The 20,804-nt window shown below is 40.5% G+C and overlaps 1 protein-coding gene across 1 annotated transcript; it reads right to left on the bottom strand.

Moving 5' to 3' along the window:
* Window positions 1-476: 476 nt before the first annotated feature.
* On the bottom strand, window positions 477-9,332 carry mavs (mitochondrial antiviral signaling protein). Its single transcript, XM_085342392.1, has 5 exons — window positions 9,255-9,332; window positions 6,533-6,655; window positions 5,825-6,005; window positions 4,020-4,753; window positions 477-3,026 (listed from the first exon to the last, which is right to left on the bottom strand). The coding sequence occupies exons 2-5, from the start codon at window positions 6,653-6,655 to the stop codon at window positions 2,406-2,408; spliced, it is 1,659 nt and encodes a 552-aa protein (XP_085198518.1). The 5' UTR covers window positions 9,255-9,332; the 3' UTR covers window positions 477-2,405.
* Between the last annotated feature and the right edge of the window lie 11,472 nt (window positions 9,333-20,804).

Below are 20,804 nucleotides of genomic sequence, written 5' to 3'. Positions count from 1 at the left end.
ATTATATGCAACTATTTCCTAAAGGAATTCAGTGGTTACAGTTTAAAAAACAAAAAATAAAACAAAACAAAAACATACATCTTTTCAGAAATTCAAGTTTATTGATGTGAATGATGAAGTGCAAAGCCAAATCAGTGCATATAAATTTTTAGGAACTTTTACATTTTTACAGATTACATAACCACATGAACTGTAATTATGTCATCACCTCAGCAGCTCAAAAAGGCTCTTAAAAAGTGCAAAAGATTTTCCTTAAAATTTCATTATTGACATAACTATGTACAATAAAACCTCTCAACTTACAGAACAAACCTAAACAGGTTTTTATTTAAAGGAGAAAAATCATCTATTGACGACTTAAATGTTGAATCAAACATTTGCACCATATAAGACAACCTTAGGCTTAAATTGTGCCAATTGTTGCAAAAGTAGGTGCCAGTTGCAAAATATAGTTATTGACATTTTCTAACCGTAAAATAACATTGATTAAATTTAAACACATTTAGATACATGAAAGCAGAAGAGGACACGTGTCAAACGCCATAGACAAACACCCAGGTTATGATACAACTATCACTGCCATGATACGAAAACACTTACCTGCTGTTTAAAAAAAAAAAAAAAAAAAATTATGCAGGGATTAGCTGACTGACTGCTTGATTGCTGAGTGTTTGTTTTTTTTATGTTAACAGCACATCAATCTTTCTTAAAATAAGTAATTAGGTATCTATATAGGACTTGGAGAAGGCATTCGACCGTGTCCCTCGGGGTGTCCTGTGGGAGGTACTGCGGGAGTATGGGGTGTCTGGCCCATTGCTACGGGCCATTCGATCCCTGTACAACCGTTGCAGGAGCTTGGTTCGCAATGCCAGCAGTAAGTCTGACTCGTTCCCGGTGGGTGATGGGCTCCGCCAGGGCTGCCCTTTGTCACCGATTTTGTTCATCATTTTTATGGACAGGATTTCTAGGCGCAGCCAAGTGGCGGAGGGCTTTCACTTTGGTGGCCTCAGAATCTCATCTCTGCTCTTCGCAGATGATGTGGTTCTGTTGGCTTCATCGGGTGAGGGCCTACAGCTCGCACTGGAACGGTTCGCAGCCGAGTGTGAAGCAGCGGGAATGAGGATCAGCACCGCCAAATCTGAGGCCATGGTTCTCAGCCGGAAAAGGGTGGAGTGCCCACTCCGGGTCGGGGACGAGTTCCTGCCCCAAGTGGAGGAGTTCAAGTATCTCGGGGTCTTGTTCGCGAGTGATGGGAGAAGGGAGCCGGAGATCGACAGACGGATTGGTGCTGCGGCTGCAGTGATGCGGGCGCTGCACCGGTCCGTCGTGGTGAAGAGGGAGCTGAGTGTAAAAGCGAAGCTCTCAATTTACCGGTCAATCTACGTCCCTACCCTCACCTATGGCCACGAGCTGTGGGTAGTGACCGAAAGAACGAGATCGCGGATACAAGCGGCAGAAATGAGCTTCCTCCGAAGGGTGGCTGGCCTCTCCCTTAGAGATAGGGTGAGAAGTTCGGCCATCCAGGAGGGGCTCAGAGTAGAGCCGCTGCTCCTCCACATCGAAAGGAGCCAGCTGAGGTGGTTCGGGCATCTGACAAGGATGCCTCCTGGGTGAGGTGTTCCAGGCATGTCCCACTGGGAGGAGGCCCCGGGGCAGACCCAGGACACACTGGAGAGATTATATCTCTCGGCTGGCCTGGGAACGCCTTGGTGTTCCCCCGGATAAACTGGAGGAGGTGGCTGGGGAGAGGGAGGTCTGGGCCTCTCTGCTTAGGCTGCTGCCCCCGCGACCCGGCCTCGGATAAAGCGGATGAAGATGGATGGTATCTATATAGCACATATATATATATATAAATATTTACAAATAAATACATTTAAAGCCATATTTCCCCACTATGAATAGGGGAAAACAAAGAATTTACACTGTGGTGAACTACTGGTACTCCTGCCTCCACAGTCCCCAGCAAGCCAAACTCAGGTCCTTGATTCATTAACTCATGCTGGATGACAGCCAACAGTCTTATCTAGCTTGTCAGAGAACATGCAAACAATGATTAATACACGCCTTTAAAAAAACACACATTTGCATCGCACAAGTGCATAAATAACCTGAGATTGTAACCCAGTTCTATGAAGTGACCCGACTAGAATAGTAAGGGTAGACTTAGTTTTTGTTCCCTATAGTCAACCTCACTCAATAATAAAGACATAAAATGTCAAACTTAAGAGCAGAATGGTCATTAGTGACGTGATCAAAGGTCTGCAGAGCCAGCTGTAATTACTGTAGGTAATTATTAAACTGCTGCCTCATGCCAACCCATGGCAGTGATTTCATTAAGGCACCTAAAATCCTTTTCAAAAGCCTTAAAGTCTAATCTTCTCTTTCATTCCAGGTATTATATCCCCTTATTTGTTAAACCTCCACACCATCAGCATTGCACAGGCACCCACTCCTGCAGCGGCCAGAATGTACTTTGCGTTAGGTGATTGGCTGAGACAGGTCCACGGAGCTGAAGTATCTGCTAGCTCTTCTCCTGCTTTGAAGGTGGTGTTTAAACTCCCAGAATCAGCAGCAGCATGTGGGAATGACGGTGGTGCCGAGGAGATTTCTTTGGCCGTTTCACCATTGACGTCTAGGTTAGGGATAGATGGCTCACCGGACACATGTATCACCAGCTCCTGTGTTTCAAAGCTTTGACACGGCGACTCAAACTGGTTCTCCTCAGGTTCGTTATGGTTGAGATTAGCGAAGCCGGTCTCCTGGCATGGCAGTGGCGTGACTGTAGTAACTGTGGAGTCGAAAGAGGACACGTCATCCGGTGGAGCTTCACTTATTTCCAGACGCTCAGTGTTGCCCGAGTAGGGCTGCGGCTCTGAGCTGGACGCGAGGATGGTAGGACTGGGTTGATTTTGCGGTTGGATGCTGACGAGTTGCCCTGGCTTGCTCAGACAAACATCATCATTAAGAGAGGCCTCCATCACTGGAGTACCAGGCCTGGGGGAGGCTTCAGCTGCAGTTTCAACAATCTGGGGGGGAAATTCATAACAGAGGTCAATTTTATTGCCAAACTGCAATTTTTCAATGTCCTAACTTTCAGGTATGTGTAAAAGCTTATAGGTTCGTTAAAAGCACCTATATGGAGGTCTGGTAATAACACTAATACATACTACTGTCAAAAATGCTAACTTAAGTTTCCATTAAATATATTACATGTCATACAGGAGAACTTTTATACCGGATTTTCTCACTTGTACACGTTTAATTGTATTCTAGAATATTTTCCTCTCTGACATTTTGAATGAACTCATCATTACCAAAAGTTTACAAATAAATGTGCAGGATGGGTTTTATGAAAAGATGCCTTGTGAAAGATTAGGCCTATAAGACTGCTAGAAATTGTTTTTGTGTGTGTGCCTTCCAGTTTTTTTGTATACCCTGCAGTAATGTGAGCATGTGGCTTAATGGCACACGTCCAGTGGTGTTATGCCCTTCCAGTGACTGTCAGCTGGAGACTTTTACTCGCCAGAAAATACAGTAATGTCCCAACAAAGGTCGAACTAGCAAGGCCCTTTAAAAAATTACACATTTTTCAACATACTTTTTAGGGTTCAAGGATATACACAATATACAGTAGTTGGATCATTAAAAAAAGTTACTTACTTACAAAAAGAAGAAAAGGCTACAATCGTACTGCAATACTATTAGCAAAGGTTATTTTTGTATATATTTGGAAACAATTGTAGCAACCCTTTGCATGTTCTCTGTCCACAGATTACTGTTCTTAGTATAATTAATTTAATGTAACTTTATATTTATAGAAATGAAATTTCTCTAGAAAAGAGAGAAAAAAAATGCCGAGTATACCACCCAAAGAAACCACAGAGGTAAAGCTTCTCATTTTGAACGAAATGCTGCCTAAGGTGGTTTAAGCACCAAGCTAAGTTAAGTGAATATCAGACAGCACTGTTGCAGGAGGTGCCATTATTCAAGTCTTAAAATGATCATATTTTAGTATTCACCTGTGTAGAAGGAGGCCCAGAAATCTCTTCAGGCTGTGAGACAGCATCAGGATTTTTGTTCAATGGAGGAGTGCTGTCCTGGACCGGAGGCTTCTCTGGGGTCCTTGTGTAGAAAGAGGGTCCATCAGTCACATCAGAGTTGATCTGGGCTTCAGGTGGACTCTCTGGCTCCTTGTTCTTTTTGGTAATCCTGCTTCTGAGAGGATCGGCTTCATGGTGTTCAGTTGGATGTGGTGGTGGAGGAGTGGTTTCCCTGTTGACAGTAATGGCACCATCTCCAGAGCCCACCTGAGCTCCAGCAGCAATATTTTGGATATCTGATTCAGAGTTTTCCTCTGGCTCCTTGCGAAAATTAATTCCTCTCTCTGTGGATGTCACCCGAATGTGTGTGGTCTTGGGGGAAGCAGGAGGTGTTGATGGAGGATGTGCCACTTCAATCTGTGTTGACTTTGGAGGCTCAGGGACAGGCTCAGGTGGGGAAACAACTTTGGGACCTGGGTCTGCAGCACTCTGGGGGGTTTGTGGCAGTGTTGGAATTTTCGGAGAGGGTGGGGCCTGGATAGCTGGCTCTGGGGGAGCTGGAGGAGCTGAAGGAGCTGCAGGAGCTACAGCTGGCAGAGCTAGAGCATCCCGACTGTTATCACCACTCTCTGGAATGGGCAGATGACCGGCAGATGGTGCCGGGTGGACGTGTGCCGTGACAACAGACGTTGGAGAGGAGCTGGGGTTGGAATCTAGGGCAAAGGAAACAGTTCTGCTATTTAAATCTCTCATGACATCCTATCAGTAAATCTCTGTGAAATCCTGAAGGACTACCTAAATGTGAAACTATACAGAAATGAATTTGTCATGAACTCTGCGATGCTGCATATACACATATATATACATTTTCATTTTAAAAATGAAAATGTATATATTTATTCTATATGCAACACGCTCTGCATAGTGTTCTTCAAAAAGGAATCCATTTAAATTGTAACAGTTTTCCAAGCAGTGTTTACAAATGATGAATCCAATATACTTTAGTCTTGGATCTAAACAAACAGAGTAATGTTTGTTGTATAATAATGTATATATAATCACTTTTCTGAGCGACTGTAAACATGTTTGGGTTGAAACATATTTGCATTATCTGCACAAGCTGTTTATGTTTCGGAGAAGGTTGAGTTCAAACTGTCATTTCCAGTACGCTGAGTAATCCAACAAACCAGGACATAAAAATAATAATAATCTGGTCTAGATTAGCAAAAACACAGGATGTATTACAGCATGTCATTACTTATTTGATAAAAATGGTGCCAACAATGGAGAAATTGCTTGTGAAAACATTTTGCAGAAATAACTTCTATTACTTTCTGTATGACTATCAGTCTCTCACATTGTTCTTCCACCCTTCTTCACAGCGTCACTTCAGTTTACTGCGGTTTGCAGGCATTCAACTTTTCAGTTTTCTACTTGTCAATAGGTGTTTTCACTGAAGAACTTCAGAAATGACTTTGAACCGTTCCCATACTGTTGGACAGGAACAGGATCATTGCTGATGTCTTTCCTCTGGGGAACTGGTTACATACCTGAATGCTTCAGATTTAAAAATGGCCTTTATCAACTGCTTTTGTAGAGGTTTTCACACTTGCTACTTAGTAATTCACACATTACCTCTGCTCTATAGCTTAGTTTTTGTTATATAAATACTGACAAGTGTGCTTTGTCATGTCAAAAGTGTGTACCAAGACTGTATCCGTTACTGCTTGCATAAACTTCAACACTATCATGTACGGTGCTGGGTAAATTATTTGGCAACTTACTGTTAACATCTGTTAGAGCGTTGTATTCTGCTCTGATGTCCGCTGCAATGGTTCTCTTCTCACATGCCTCAAGCGCCTCAATGAACTGCTCGGGCCAGTTTTCTCTTCTTTTCAGGCAGTCCAAAAGAAGCATCATGCCTTGATAATTCCCACTTGTCTCAGTTTTTGCCTCAATGACGTCCTAAGATTTGTTAAAAAATAGATCAAGTGAGAAAACAAACTCAGTTTAATAGATAACAGACAAATCATCAGTAGTTTAGTCTTTAAAATATGCCTTTACCAGTGCTAATGCCCTTTACTGTTCGGTTATCAATAAACAACCAACCAATCAACCACAAAGCTAATTTAATCAGTGACACTAGTGTGTTTACCAAAACAACAAATGTAATTTTTACAGTGAGAGTCGTGCAAGGAATAGCAAAATAGTTTGAGGCCTTTTTTGGGGTTGCCTAACTAACAAGGCTTGTACTGCTCGATGTGTTTCCATAGGAGCATTAAATAGTCATTAAAGACAGCAAATAATAGGTTGGTTTAAATGAACACTTTCTGATTTAAATAAAGAAATGCAGGCTACTGTATTTAAACACAGTTCACATGTAGCTATACAACATGGTAATATACAGAAAAGAAGGTATCAGACTGAGTATACTTGGGGTGCATCTAAACAGAACAACAAAATTCTTAGTCTGAGAGCTTTCTGAAACATACCCTGTCGTAAGCAGTCAGGCAAGGCAGATGCATCATTATTTCTCTCGGTTTCACCTTGGAAACGATGATTGCCATATTCCGCCGTATGTATCCATCGTACAGTTTGTCACTGGCGAACGACATCTGGAAAAGTCAAAGGGCAAAAATATTACAAATGTTTACTTTTGTTATCAACTCTCAGATTCTACAGCTGCACACCCAGATAAACACTTTACTACATTTCAAAATGTCAGATAACACCATTTTATATTTTATTTTTTTAGCCTCACTACAAATGATGTGTGAAAGTACCCTAAAAGTGAAACCATGAAACCGGATTGAAAAGCACAGTGAGGGGATTCTTTTCCAATGAAAGTGAAAGTGAAAGAGAAAATGCAAGCAAAGGGCAGCAAAGGAGGGAAATTGCTTTTCTTTCATTTAGAAACCTCTTTTTTCCTTTTAGTCTTGACAAAGCCAAAAATCACCTCCCAAAGGGAATAATACACTCGTAGTATCAAGGTTGCAGCCGCCTGGAGTAAGAAGAAAGAAAGCAGGCTCCACTAATCACTGATTAATCATCTGCAGGATTTAATACCTGACTTTCCAATGTGCAGTATTAAGCCCCTGTTCTAAAACACGGTTGCATATTTTTAGGGTCAAATGAAGGCTTGGGATCACTTATTTGTGTTGAATACACTTTAAGCCCTTTCATTTGTTTTTACCTAAACAGCTAGATTAGCATCTGCTATGAGGGGGGAGTCATTTTCACAGAATATCAGTGTCACTGCCAGAGATGGGCAGTAACGCGTTACTGTAATCTGATTACTTTTTTCGAGTAACGAGTAAAGTAAGGGATTACTATTGCAAAAACGGTAATTAGATTACCGTTACTTTCCCGTAGGAACGCTGCGTTACTGCGTTACTAAAACCGTGATTTTTTGCGAGAATGTCTCATGACAGTGACGTAAGCGAGTGCACCGTTAGTGACAGCAGCTGTGTGCAGATCAACAATGGATCACATATCGATTGTGGGAGAGAGTATGAGCGTGCAGCGTTTAAAGCGTGGAAGTACTGACCTTACTTTGAGTTTGATTCCATAAAAAGTGACAAAAACATTAGTGTCCATAGTGCGTGAGAAGAAAACTTCTTTTTACAGCGAAAAAAAACCCTAAACTTCCAAGCAGGCACCGAGTGCGCAACGACGTAATGGGAAACTCACAGAGAAACTCGCGGATTCTTCAACTGACCGCGGCACACCTGCACCAGGGTAAACCTCCGCCTACAGCAGTCCTGCTTTGCAGGTGAAAATAGAGCAACAGGACCACTGAGTCTTTGACTTTATTTATTTTCTGCTGTGTTTTACTTGCATCTATTTGAAAGACTGAGTGTAAACACAAGAAATATTTTATTTTATGTGCTGGAATGTGCAGAAAATAGGTTTATATGTTAAACTAATTTATTCAAGTCAGAGAATGTTGCATATAATTAAATTTTTGCTTGATGCATAAAGTTAAAAGATTAAAACTGATAAAACAAGTTTTAAAAAGAGATTTTTCTATTTGATTACATTTTGTATGATGGATTATGTAGAAAAAGTAGAATTGGGCTGAAAGATCTATCGCTTTATCACCTATTCAGGTTGTAAATCGTGTTTTTAAGAAGTAACTAAGTAATTAATTACTTTTGAAAATAAGTAATCAGTAAAGTAACGGGATTACTTTTTGTGGAAGTAATCAGTAATTAGTTACTGATTACTTTTTTCAAGTAACTTGACCAACACTGGTCACTGCTAGCTTTAAAAAAAAAAAAAAAAAGATATGGGACTCTAAAGTTCTGAATAAATGTGGGACATCAGCAAAAGCAGTCTGCCTGTGGCTCAAAACGGAAGTGATGTCAGGGGGAGCAAACAAAGAGCAAAGTCTTCCTGGCTGTCTTAATAGCCCACAGAGGACATAGTTTACCTGACAGGTAGACAAAGTGTTGAACCTTAAGATTAAACAGGAAGAAGTTTTGAGAGTGTGCATTATTTCCAAGCTGGCGTCTAAGTATAAAGCGAGGAAAGATTGTAGATTAACAAGACAAGGAAGGACACAAAAATGCACCTTGACACAAGGACAGATTCTGAACAGCTGAGCCCAATGAATGACCTCTAATGTGGCAGGTCATTTCTTGCCAATATCCAAGTCTCAGGATCAAGTTTCATAGACAGTTCTGGTCCAGTAAGATATTACCACCGCAGCTATTTTAGTCCAATAAAAACTCTCAAGACAAAAAGAGGTCACAAGAAAGAAAGAAAGACATTGAGACGTTTGTTGGGTAATAACTGCTCCAACCCGTTTTGGAGGAAAACACCCAAAGAAGGTCAGGAAGGAGGAAATAGGGTGCACACAAACTACACGTACGACCGCGTGTCAGCTACTGCAATATCACGTTACACTTTCAAATCTACTTTGGGGGTCAAACAATTCGCGACACGAAGTTTGCAAATAAATCTAAAAAGGCTACACAGCCACATCACACAGAAAGGACTGACACCTGCCTGTAAATGATCGAAACCTGTCTGAAATAACCGAGTATGTGCTAACTAAATGGAAATAACAGTCAACTGCTGCCAACAAGAAATTAGATAGACACGACACTCTCCAGCTAAAATGAATTGCTAACATTAGAGCTAAAACATCGTGTTGAGCAGCACGATTAATTTAGCTTCATAAATCGTAATGTTACATAATGTAGTGCTCACCTTTACTTTTTCGTGTCCCTGCAGCTCGTCACTCCCTTTCTACAGCGATTCCTGCACTCAGTAAAAACCTGCGTCCTCTTCGTCTTCTCACACACACATCTGCTCAGCGGTTCCCCCCCACGAGGGCTCCCTCCTGCTCTCCTATTGGAAAACAGCGCCATCAATCAAATATTGGGCCAATAGAAACTGCAATGAAGATGTAATGAAGGCGTGGCTTGCTTATACTTGACCCTAACCCTGACCTTTCTTCTGCTGTGATGGACGGCAGCCGTATTACATTGGATCTCGATTTCTGGTTTACATCTGTCCCTAATCCTTGATCCTAATCTGTGCACTCACTCACACACACACGCTGCTGTTTTCAATAGCATTTTAAAGCTGCTGCTGAATAGGGTCCAGCGTGTGGCAAGGAGAAAGCCATTGTTAACAGAAAACCATAAGAAGCCCCGTTTGCAGTATGCCATAAGCCATGTGGAAGAAGCTGCTCTGGTCAGACGAGACCAAAATGGAACTTTTTGGCCATAATGCAAATGCTATGTGTGGCAGAAAACTAACACTGCACATCACTCTGAACACACCATCCCCACTGTCAAATATGGTGGTGGCAGCATCATGCTCTCGGGGTGCTTCTCTTCAGCAGGGACAGGGAAGCTGGTCAGAGTTGATGGGAAGATGGATGGAGCCAAATACAGGGCAGTCTTGGAAGAAAACCTCTTGGAGTCTGCAAAAGACTTGAGACTGGGGCGGAGGTTCACCTTCCAGCAGGACAACGACCCTAAACATAAAGCCAGGGCAACAATGGAATGGTTTAAAACAAAACATATCCATGTGTTAGACTGGCCCAGTCAAAGTCCAGATCTAAATCCAATCGAGAATCTGTGGCAAGATCTGAAAACTGCTGTTCACAAACGCTGTCCATCTAATCTGACTGAGCTGGAGCTGTTTTGCAAAGAAGAATGGGCAAAGATTTCAGTCTGTAGATGTGCAAAGCTGGTAGAGACATACACTAAAAGACTGGCAGCTGTAACTGCAGCAAAAGGTGGTTCTACAAAGTATTGACTAAGGGGGCTGAATAATTACGCACACTCCACTTTGCAGTTATTTATTTGTAAAAAAAAAGTTTGGGATCATGTATGATTTTCGTTCCACTTCTCACGTGTGCACCACTTTGTGTTGGTCTTTCACGTGGAATTCCAATAACATTGATTCATGTTTGTGGCTGTAATGTGACAAAATGTGGAAAAGCTCAAGGGGGCCGAATACTTTTGCAAGCCACTGTACATATCAGAAATGGTCTCAGTGGAAGGGTGGCCTTCAAAAAGCCATTTTAAGGTAAGAAAACAGGGAGAGGCAGAGTTATTACAAATTACACAAGAACTGGACTGAAATTCAGTGGCAACAGATTTATGGAATGAATCAATATTGGATTTTTTAAAATTCAAATCATTGTCAGTGTGTATGCAGGAGGTTGGAGAGTGGTACAACAGTCAGCGTTATACCATGTAAAACATGCTGGCGACTCTGTTATAGTTTGGGGCGGTATTTTAGTCAGTGGTGTTGGGGATCTTGCCAAAATTAATGGCATTTAATTACCACTGGATTTGGATCCACATACAATACTATCTTGAAAACATCCAACTGGCAACAATTTAATAAAAGCATACGATACAATAAAAACACAAGAGCATGAACCTCAGCATTACTGAAGCAGTGTAGGATCCTCTTGATAGAGAACAGAACAAAAGCAGCCAAAATCCAATGAAGAGCTTTGAATGCCCTTTAAGAAGCCCGGAGAAACATTTCTAAACACTCAAGCTCGTTAGAATTGCACAAACTCTGCTTTTGTCCTATTTTTCTAGAGGCTAAAGCTAAAGCGGAGAGAAAGCTTTCACTTGTTTTGCTACATGCAGGGCAATGAACTGCTGAAAGAGCTGCAGTTGCAATAATCCATTTTCTTGAGTGAGTTTGAAGTCCATTGTTGCACCTATACCTGCACTTTTATAGTTATATCTCAGCTAAATAAACTGTAGTTCTCACACTATTTTCACACCAAACTTAAGTTTGTCAAAGGATAATAAGAAAGTGAAAGCAGCAAACAGGTTTGTTAGAGTCATAAAAAATAAAACAGTTTTAGCACAGAAGAAGCAAAATCAAAGCAAGTCAAACTTAAATCTTGGCATATGCTTATTTTAAACCAGAAGGTGGAGCTAGTTGCTCACTCTCAGAGGCTTACTGCTTATTTAAGGTCCCGAGGGATGTGTATAAAGATAAGGTCGCCCTTAGCGTGACAGTATCGTGTCATGAACATGTTTCTCTGTGTTAAAAACATTAAAAGTGATACAAATTACCGGAGGAATTTGAACATTTGTAACATTAACTAGTTTATAAGACACTTACTGCACTACAACAAAGGTTTTATAGTATAAATGTTTTAAAACTGCAGTAAGTGAAAGTACATTCCACAGATGATGCTTCATTGTAACTGTGCTCGCAGCTTTGAGTTGATATCTCTCAAAGTACGTGAGGAAAAAAAACGTTTCGTTGTCTTGGCACATTCATTTCCTGCAAATATATATTAACTTTTTTTCAGTTTTCCTTATTAAACTGCAACTACAGGAACTCCAGCTTTCTAATTTCACACATTACGATTAGTTTTCTCTCCACAGGGGGAATCATTACTCTGCCAGTGAAACACTATTCTATTGTCTTCCACTACTCTCAGGGGAACTTTGTCAAGTCTGGAGTCACAAATGTAATTTCTCTCAGCATGGGGTCGGAGGTCACACATTTATTTTAAAACCTGGAATAACAGTTTTTTGTTGTTGTTTTTGTATCCACTCGGGGGCAGTCGAAATAAACTGTGAACACGAGACAAGAAAAAGACTGAAAATATCTGCTTGTTACAATCAGAAGAATGAGAAATGTGTGTATAAAGAACCTTGAAGCTGCAATGACACATTTCACATTATCATTAGAAAATGGATTTCCTTCTGTTGTTTCTTCCTCCTCATTTACACTATATATAACCCAGGGTTATGGGTGGAAATATTCAATAAGTCAAATCCAAGTCAAATGTACAGATCATTCATTCCAAGCAGAAAATATAAAATTACAGTTTTGGAAAGTCCAGCTGAGAAAGCAATTATTATTTTTCTTTTGCAGAAACATTTGCAGATGTTCGTGGGATCACTGTCCTGTTGCATGGCCTCACATTTGACTCCAGAAGATGAGATTCTTACTTTGTACTAATCACTGTATGATTTGTGTAGCATCAGTGGGTGGAGCCAGCCTGTGATGTCTTTCAGTACATTCCTTTTAGATGTTTCTGCAAATGTGGTGGCGTTCTTTGTCTGTTCATCGCTATTTAAAGTGTTCGTTTTGAACTACTGGACTGTGAATGAAAAAACAGGTCACAGCCAGGCAATCCCAGGAGAGACAAAGAGAGGCTGAAACACAGTTGTGTTCAATCAGCTGGAGCATGAAGAAATCCAGATGTGTTGTATGAAATTGAGACAGGTTATTATTATAATTAGACAATACTCCTCCTCACTTTGGGCCTAGAGAGCATGGTTTAGCATGAAAAATATCTATGAAAGCAAATTGGATGTTTCATTCCTTTGTAATCCTTTTAATCCTCTGTTAATGACTCACAAATAATCTAAAGTAGTGAAAATCACCTCCTTAAAAGCCTAACTGTTTGGTAACATGTAGGATTATAATTGTGAAAAATCTGGTATTTACTGTAAGAAATTTACTGTTTTATTGGACAAACCCTCCGTAGCAGGAGGAGGACACAGAAAGGTAAATAAAGCCACAGTATGAGCCCAAGGCAACATCACCAGCCCATCACAGTTGAATAGGGGGGGCAACATGTACATCTAAATAAAAGAGAAGGACTGTACTCTTGTCACAGCCCCTTGGCTGTTAAAAAAAAACAAACACAAAGTACAGCATCTTGCATGACAGGCATGTTGAAAAGAATGGCTATGTCAGACTTCAGTCATTGAGACTGAAAAATGAAGCTAAAGCGAATGAAGCTGCAAATGACAACTTACTGCTCCAGCATGTCAACAATGAAGGTTCAAAATGTGTCATCAGAGACCAGAGGGTGAAATCACAGTGGCTCTGTCCATTTTACATGAAATATATGATTCCATGTAAAAAAAAAAAAAAAAAAAAAAAATGGGGGCAATATACCCCCCACAAAAAAGCCCAAGAAGACAAAAATTCAAGTCATAACGTTAAAGGTTTCACAGAATTAACCTTTAAGGACCATTCCTGACTTCCTAAGCCTTGGAGATGATGAACCTGGGGTGAACCCTTGTGGCTCTGTGGAGCCATAATTAGACAACTGCAGGATTAGCCCCACATGGAAAAGAGCCAAGAAATCTGTGAACCAGGTTAATGACTACGGTTTCTTTTTTGTTCAAATACAGCTGCATCCTTCAGAGGGGACAAGGAAACAGGAAGGAGGCAGACGTGGCTTTTTGCTGAGAACTCCAACCTGATTATCCACTAAGTGGTTAGAGATTATGAATGCCTTAACCGTATGTGCTTCTGATCTGCATCCTGAAAAGCTCAGACATGCACTTACATCACCAGGGTCATAAGTTGGATCTCTGCTATAAAAGAGAGACATAAAGGCAAATTGTTACATAAACAAAAATGGTTATGCAGTTAGTTGGGGCAGAAAATGCCCCGGTGAAAAACTGATCCCCCTTAATAAAGCCACATGGACATTAAATCCTAGCCAAATCAACAATAGGAAAAAAAAAGGAGCATAATGCGATCAGCAGATTTGTAAGCATTAGATAAATGTAATGTTGTAAAGGCCAAACTGTAGCCCTGCATGAAATGATTGGCTATGAGTCAGCGGACTAAAATCGTCATTACCTGGATCGTTAGGTTGAGTTCTGCTGACTGTAGGGAGCGCTGCAATCACAACTGAAATGTTTAATCAAACAAGCATGAAGGAATATAAAAGTAAATGTAAAAACTGTCAAATAAACTCTAATTTTCATGTTCTTCTTTTTTGTCCCTTTACAAACTGTTTTCTAAATTACTCCTGTTGGCCCAAATAATGAGCCATAAATCGTAGCTGTAATGAAAAAAATTGTTGTTGTTTTTTCATTTCTTAGGGTCTGGGGAGCATTACAGTGAACTTTACCACCCTGCTGCTTGTTTACTAAAATATAAATGTCCTGGGCAGTGTTTTTATTCTAGGATTAAATGAAAATCTGCTATTACCCTCAGAGATGTTGGAACTGCCTGCCAGATGTGATGCAACACTAGCCTCGTTTTAAAAAAGTTCTGTAAAGCCACTGATAAGGCTGATAAGGCTCTCTCTCCTTCTCTTTTTCAGATTGATAGATAAATCAAGGGTGTCAAACCTAAGGCCCGGGGGCCGGAACTGGTTCGGCAAATACTCCAATCCAGCCCAACTGGTTCAAAATATGATAAGGGGACTTTGGACTTTCAACTGTATTTTCATAGGTTTTGCAGCTTTTCCTACTAAAAAAGACCTGTCCAATCATATTCATATGAATTTAGTAATAAATAATTGGTTAAATGATAAAAAAAACATAGGTCAAAAAAAAAAAAGGAAAAAGAAAAGAAGGAAAGCAAGCAAGAAACTTTCTGTGAATTAGAAAAGAAGTTTCTGGCCAGTAAGAAATCACATGTTTTTCTGTAATCATACACATTTATTACTTACAATTTCAATTCTTTATCATGTAGGAAAACTGTAATGAACAGTGCATCCTGTAACTATTCACAGCATTGTACTTGTTCCATATTTTGTCATGTCACAGCCTTTTTGTATTAAATTCATTTTTCACCTAAACATTCTATACACAGTACCCCATAATAACAAAGTGCAAAATGTTTACTTGAAATTCTCAAAAATGTATTAAAATTAAACTGACTAGAGTGATTGGACATGATTTGCAAAAGCACTCACATGTCTATATAAGGCACCATAGTTGACAATGCGTGTTAGAGCACAAACCCAGCCATGAGGTCCAAGGAATGCTCTTTAGACCTCAGAGACAGGAATGCACTGAGAAACAGATCTGGGGGAAAACTTCTGCTGCACTGAGGATCCCAATAATGACCTCGTTGGCCTCCATGATCTGCAAATGGAAGACATTTACAACCACCTGGACTCTTACGTGGCAGCCTGGGCAACCTGAGGAATCAGGGTAGAATCAGGCTTCAATCAATCCACCAATCGGGCTTGTTTGGTATAGTGGCCAGTCCTCAATAAAAGGCATACGACAGCCAGCCACATGTTTGACAAAGGAACCCGCTTTGAATTTCTGCTAATAATGCCCTTTGTATGGATTGATAACATCTGAAGCGGGTGGGCAAAGGACACCTGAAAGCCTCTGAGACTACGGGAAACAAAATTCTCTGGGGTGATGAAACAAAGATTTACGTTTTTTTGCTTGAATGCCAAGTGTCACATCTGGAGTAAACCAGCCAGTGCTCATAACCTGGCATCACTACAGTGAAGCATGGTGAGGGCAGCATTATACTGGGGGGAAAAGTAATGCAGCAATGTACAGAGACATCCTATATGATAACGTGCTCCAGGACTTCAACGGGACAACAACCCCAAGCACACAGTCAAGATAACAAAAGAGTGGTTTGGGGAGCACTCTGTGAGCGCCCTGCCAGAGCCCAGACTTACATCTCATTTGTAACACTCAAGCATGAACAACATTTACTCTATGAAAAGGTCCCATATTTTACAATAATGATTACTTTGAGTGCATTAGATTAAGTAGTTTACATAGGTTTAAGCAGTAGTTAATTAGTAAAATCTTATAAAACATACACCCTTTAATTAACACAGGAGAAAAAAGAATTTACATAAAATGAGGGAATAATGCTGCACATATCTCTATCAAAACTGACTGACTGACAAAAAAGGTCTGTTATTTGGTTTAGTATCCTAGGATGTTGAAAACCCCTAAAAATAAAGTGAATATAAAACCAAATGACCCAGGGGCAGACATTAGGAGACATGGTCTACTGCCAATGAATAAATTATGTGCAAGAGCACAAGCATACTGAAGAGCTTTAGAGGCTCATTTTTTTCCTCTTCAACCTGTAACCTTTCTTTTCACTCAGGCAGACTAAAATGTCAAATTTGCCGGGGTGTTGGAGCCACAGGCGGCCTCTGCTTTACTGGTAAACACACAGATGACTAAAAGCAGGTTTCTTTTCACAACCACTCAAAGGTTAGACTGTTGACGCAACTGATGTGGGTTAATGGTGGTGCTGGTGACCACCTGACTATCCACATCCATCTCTACTAAGCTGTAATAATCTGTCAAGAAATTCTAATTATTATTTAAATATAAAAAGCATATATATACATCCTTGCATTTGAGTTTTGAAACTGTTTTTATTGTGCCACATTTTTATTTATTTGTTCTTTATCTTTTGCAATTCTCTATTTAGTCTTATTTAGTTTTGGCACAAGGGTTTAAATTTTTGTGTTGGACAGCTGCAAGCCCAGACTGTCTTCTTTCCCTTCAGATGCTCATATGGCTCAGCATCAGTGGCAGATGGTAGGATGGTAGCAAAATGGGGAGAGAGAGGGAGCTCTGGCATCAGGCAGTACCAACTCTTGGTCTAAGAGCTTGAACTGATACAGCTCAGGTCCATGATACTCCTCCGCTACCATAATTACTGCTTCAGGGGATACTACAGGAGAAGAGCAGAGACCTCAAAAGATGTGACAGAAGTTCCGTCTGATTATTTCTCTGGCCTGACGATTGCTGAGTAATTTGTGCCTCTACATTTAGATCTCTTCTCATACCCCCTAATAGTCACCATTTCATTGAATAACCAGAAACTACTTTGTAGCCAAAAGGATTTACACCCTAATGAACTTGACCGACCCTCCGTTTTTAATCCATAGGGTTTAATGTGATGTTGGTCAAACATTTGCAGCTATAAAGGCTTCAGCTCTTTTGGAAAGGCTTTCCACAAGGCTAAGGAGCGTTTATGTTTGACCGTTCTTCCAGAAATGCATTTGTGAGGACAGAGACTGATATTGGATGAGAAGACGTGATTCACAGTCTCCACTATAATCCATTCTAAATGTGTTCTACAGCTCTCTCCACAACAGCACAGATACAGGTCGGTTCTTTGAAGCAGGTGTTTATTGCTCGAGTCTTTCTCTGATACTTCTGTACTACAAAACACATTAGGAACATCACACAGTTCTCAGCATGTATGCACATGAAATAAAGCACAAGACAATTGTACCCAAAAAATAGCAAAATGCTTCATTCCCGCTTGATTTGCAAAGAGGCCATTAAACTTTGTCTGACTGAAAATGTAAACCTTTAATACAACATAGCAGAGCTGACCTGCAGTCCATGAGGGAGTGTCACGGTCTGCGGAGACCGAGTGAAGGTGTGTGTGGACCCAGGCGTGGACACAGGCAAGGAGACGGAAATAACTTTAAACAAGGGCGAGCCTTTTATTATGGCTGAATAACAGAAAAGAAAGCAAGGCAGTAAGGACAGGGGCGAAACTTAAACTGGAACCTAAACTGGGGAAACTAAAAACTGTGACGACTATGAACAAGACTGTGCTAGAACATGAAAGAACTATGAAACACATACAAGAACAAGCAACATGAACATGACCTGCATAGTCTTGAAACCTGACATTACATGAAGGGTGGAACACAGACGACGCAACACTGACAAAGAGAAACACGGGACTTAAATACACTGAGGGATAACGGGGGGAATGAGACAGAAGGAGAGCACACCTGAGAGTAATCTGACAAGACCAAGAGGAAGCAAAACTTACAATTTTTTACTACTGATAGGACACAGACTTTCAAAGTAAAACAGGAAACAGAACAGAGGCAGACTTGACTAGGGGATACAGCTGACAGGGGAGACAGCGACCATGGAACAGAAACAGAAACCAAAAGACTAGAAAAGATAAACTGTGACAAAATCAAATTCAATAATGATACAAAACTCAAAACACTGCCAGTTCATTCTTGTGAGAAATATTAACCTACTTCTTAAAATTCCTTAATGGTGACAGAACTGTAACACATGAGTTTACAGTATATTTGTACAGCTTTTTGGGATGAGAGAAGAAAATGTCATTCCTGCATCGCTGTTCGCTGCATCGTTGTTTACAGATGCTTTGCCTAAGACTTTCTGCATGATCCTGAGATGATAGTATTAGGTAAGCACATGGTTTGCTGTTTTTTAAGACATAATGTAGTATTTGATGATGAGTCTAAATCTGACGTCGGTCATATGGTCTAGATGTCATGGTGCCTGGGTCATTAACCCAGTGCATTGAGTTTGTATGGGTTTATGATGTATTTCTGACATTTTAACCTGGTATTATTTCCCTGTGCGCCTTAGTTTAGTTATCCATGTCTCTAGCTCTTAGTTCTTTGTCTGATTTAGTTAGTTCCCTTTCATGTCCAGTCTGTCCCTGTCTCATCTGTGTCTATGTGTGTATGTTGTAGTGTTCGTGTTTGTCGCTTCTGTTTTGTTAGTCTCAGTCTCGTCTGCATTAAGCTCAATTTTGCTTCGTCTTTCTTGTCAAGCCTAATTTGTTCCTTCTGTGTTCCCCAGCTGTTTCCACTCTTATCACCCTACAGTGTATATATGTCTCAGTCTCCTATTGTCCATTGTCGTGATCTCCCTCTGTGTCTCCTGTTGGTTTGGAAGTTTCTGCTTTATTTTCTTGGTTAGTGTTTCCAACAATCTTCTCAGTACAGTCTTTGTATTTCAGTTCTTTGTGTTTTAAGGTTAGTCTTGTCTCAGAGTCCTGCACCTTGGGTCCTCACTCTGCTTGCCTCACACAACTTACTATGACACTAGAATTAATTTCCATCAAGAACAATTAAGCTATCTATAAATAAATCAGTGGCCTGTAACACTTAGCCCCATTTTGAGACGTGGTTTCACCCTTTGGTTTACTTCACCATTTAAAAGCTGATTACTCATAATGCATCTTCAATGAAGAAGGTAAGAAAAGTGTTGTCGTGACCACTGGTGGTTGACCAGGTTTTGTAAAGAAAATAAAAATATCCATTAGCTGTTTGCCCACCTGCTCCTAAACAAGACAAACCTGTGGTTAGTCATCTATGCCAAACAGTTCCAGAGGAAACCATTTAGGACGAGTAAAATGGAAATTTTTGGTTAATGCACTTTAGAAGAAGTGGCAAATGCTAAGAAACAGCTGCTCTAACCAACTTATTTTTTTATAGAGGGGCTTTTTATCTTCAGTTTATACTCAAAAGATAAGAGAGGAAGCTCAATACAAGTGTCTTCTTCAGGAGGTGTCCTTTATGTTCCCAGCTGGAGGGCTGGAACCATGCCTTTTCTGTACTGGAGGATTTAATCTGTATCTTCACCTTACTCAAGGCTTTCATTTACGAAATACCAAAGCCTGGTATCCAAGGTTGGCAGACCTGTACAGCCATTTCCAAGACTTCCATTTTTATTTTTTTTTAAATGCACAAAATATGATGGCATGTTATTGTGTCTGCAGCGTTTCTCTGATTGAACTCATTTAGAAGCAGCTGTTGGATAAAAATGGGACACTTTCAGAGAAAAATGTCTAACATTCTGCTTATGCTGTGAGTCTGCAGCAGGAAGCGGCAGATGAGTGGGAAACAAGAGGAGGAAGGCTTTGCCCTTTAAAGAAATAAACAGGACAAACAGAACTTAATGATAGATCTATGGTCGCCATGGTGTCGTGGCGCTCATAGCAGGTAGTTAATTGGTGGCTGTTCTGTGTTGGCTGGGAGCTCGTGTCTTGGCTGTGGAAGCAGAGTTGGACAAAGCTCAGAAGGACACTGCACAGCTGGAAGACAGGAATATCCATCTGCTTTCTGATCTCAGGCAGAAAGTGAAAATCAGCTTGTGGACTCTTTAATGAATTTATCTCATTAAAATGTGTTCAGACAACAAATTAAAAATACAATCATATCATTATACAAGGCTGTACACATATTTTTTCTCCAAACAATAAGGATAGAGGAGAAATGCAAACAAAGTATATTCTAGCCCGGAACAAACCACCATATGTAAAGAATTTGCTTCAAACTGATTCCTAAACCCACCTAAACTGAGAATGAGTGGGTTTTACTTCAAAGGTAAAACTTCCCAGTTAACCTTGATGTTACATCAGGTATATAGAAGCTACTTCCAGATCCTCCTTTACTCACAAAGGGTTGCCATTGCTGGTAGCGCTGCATATTTGATTTAGCAGGTTATCTTGACCTTCCTGATACAAGCACACAGGGATTTATATCTCCTCCTGATCTCTATCCAGGGACCTTTTGCATGTGTAAACCACTACAATATGGAGCCAAATGTTCAAGTCAATTGACTATGGAGCCACTGCAGTAGTGACAGAAACCAAAGCCTGCGAAGAATTGCTATGAGGCACGCTCAAAAGAAGCGAAGGATTCATCTAAGAGAAAAAAAGATGCAAGGTAATGTGTGTTTTAATCCAATGACTCTTATAAAACTGTAGATTTGTGTT

This window comes from Diplotaxodon limnothrissa, linkage group LG19, assembly GCF_057381915.1.
Source record: "Diplotaxodon limnothrissa isolate DT_005_m linkage group LG19, D_limnothrissa_male_GT1.1, whole genome shotgun sequence".
Classification (NCBI taxonomy): Eukaryota; Metazoa; Chordata; class Actinopteri; order Cichliformes; family Cichlidae; genus Diplotaxodon; species Diplotaxodon limnothrissa.
The sequence above is the reverse complement of the archived record's forward strand: the minus strand, read 5'-3'. Positions and strand labels throughout refer to the sequence as shown.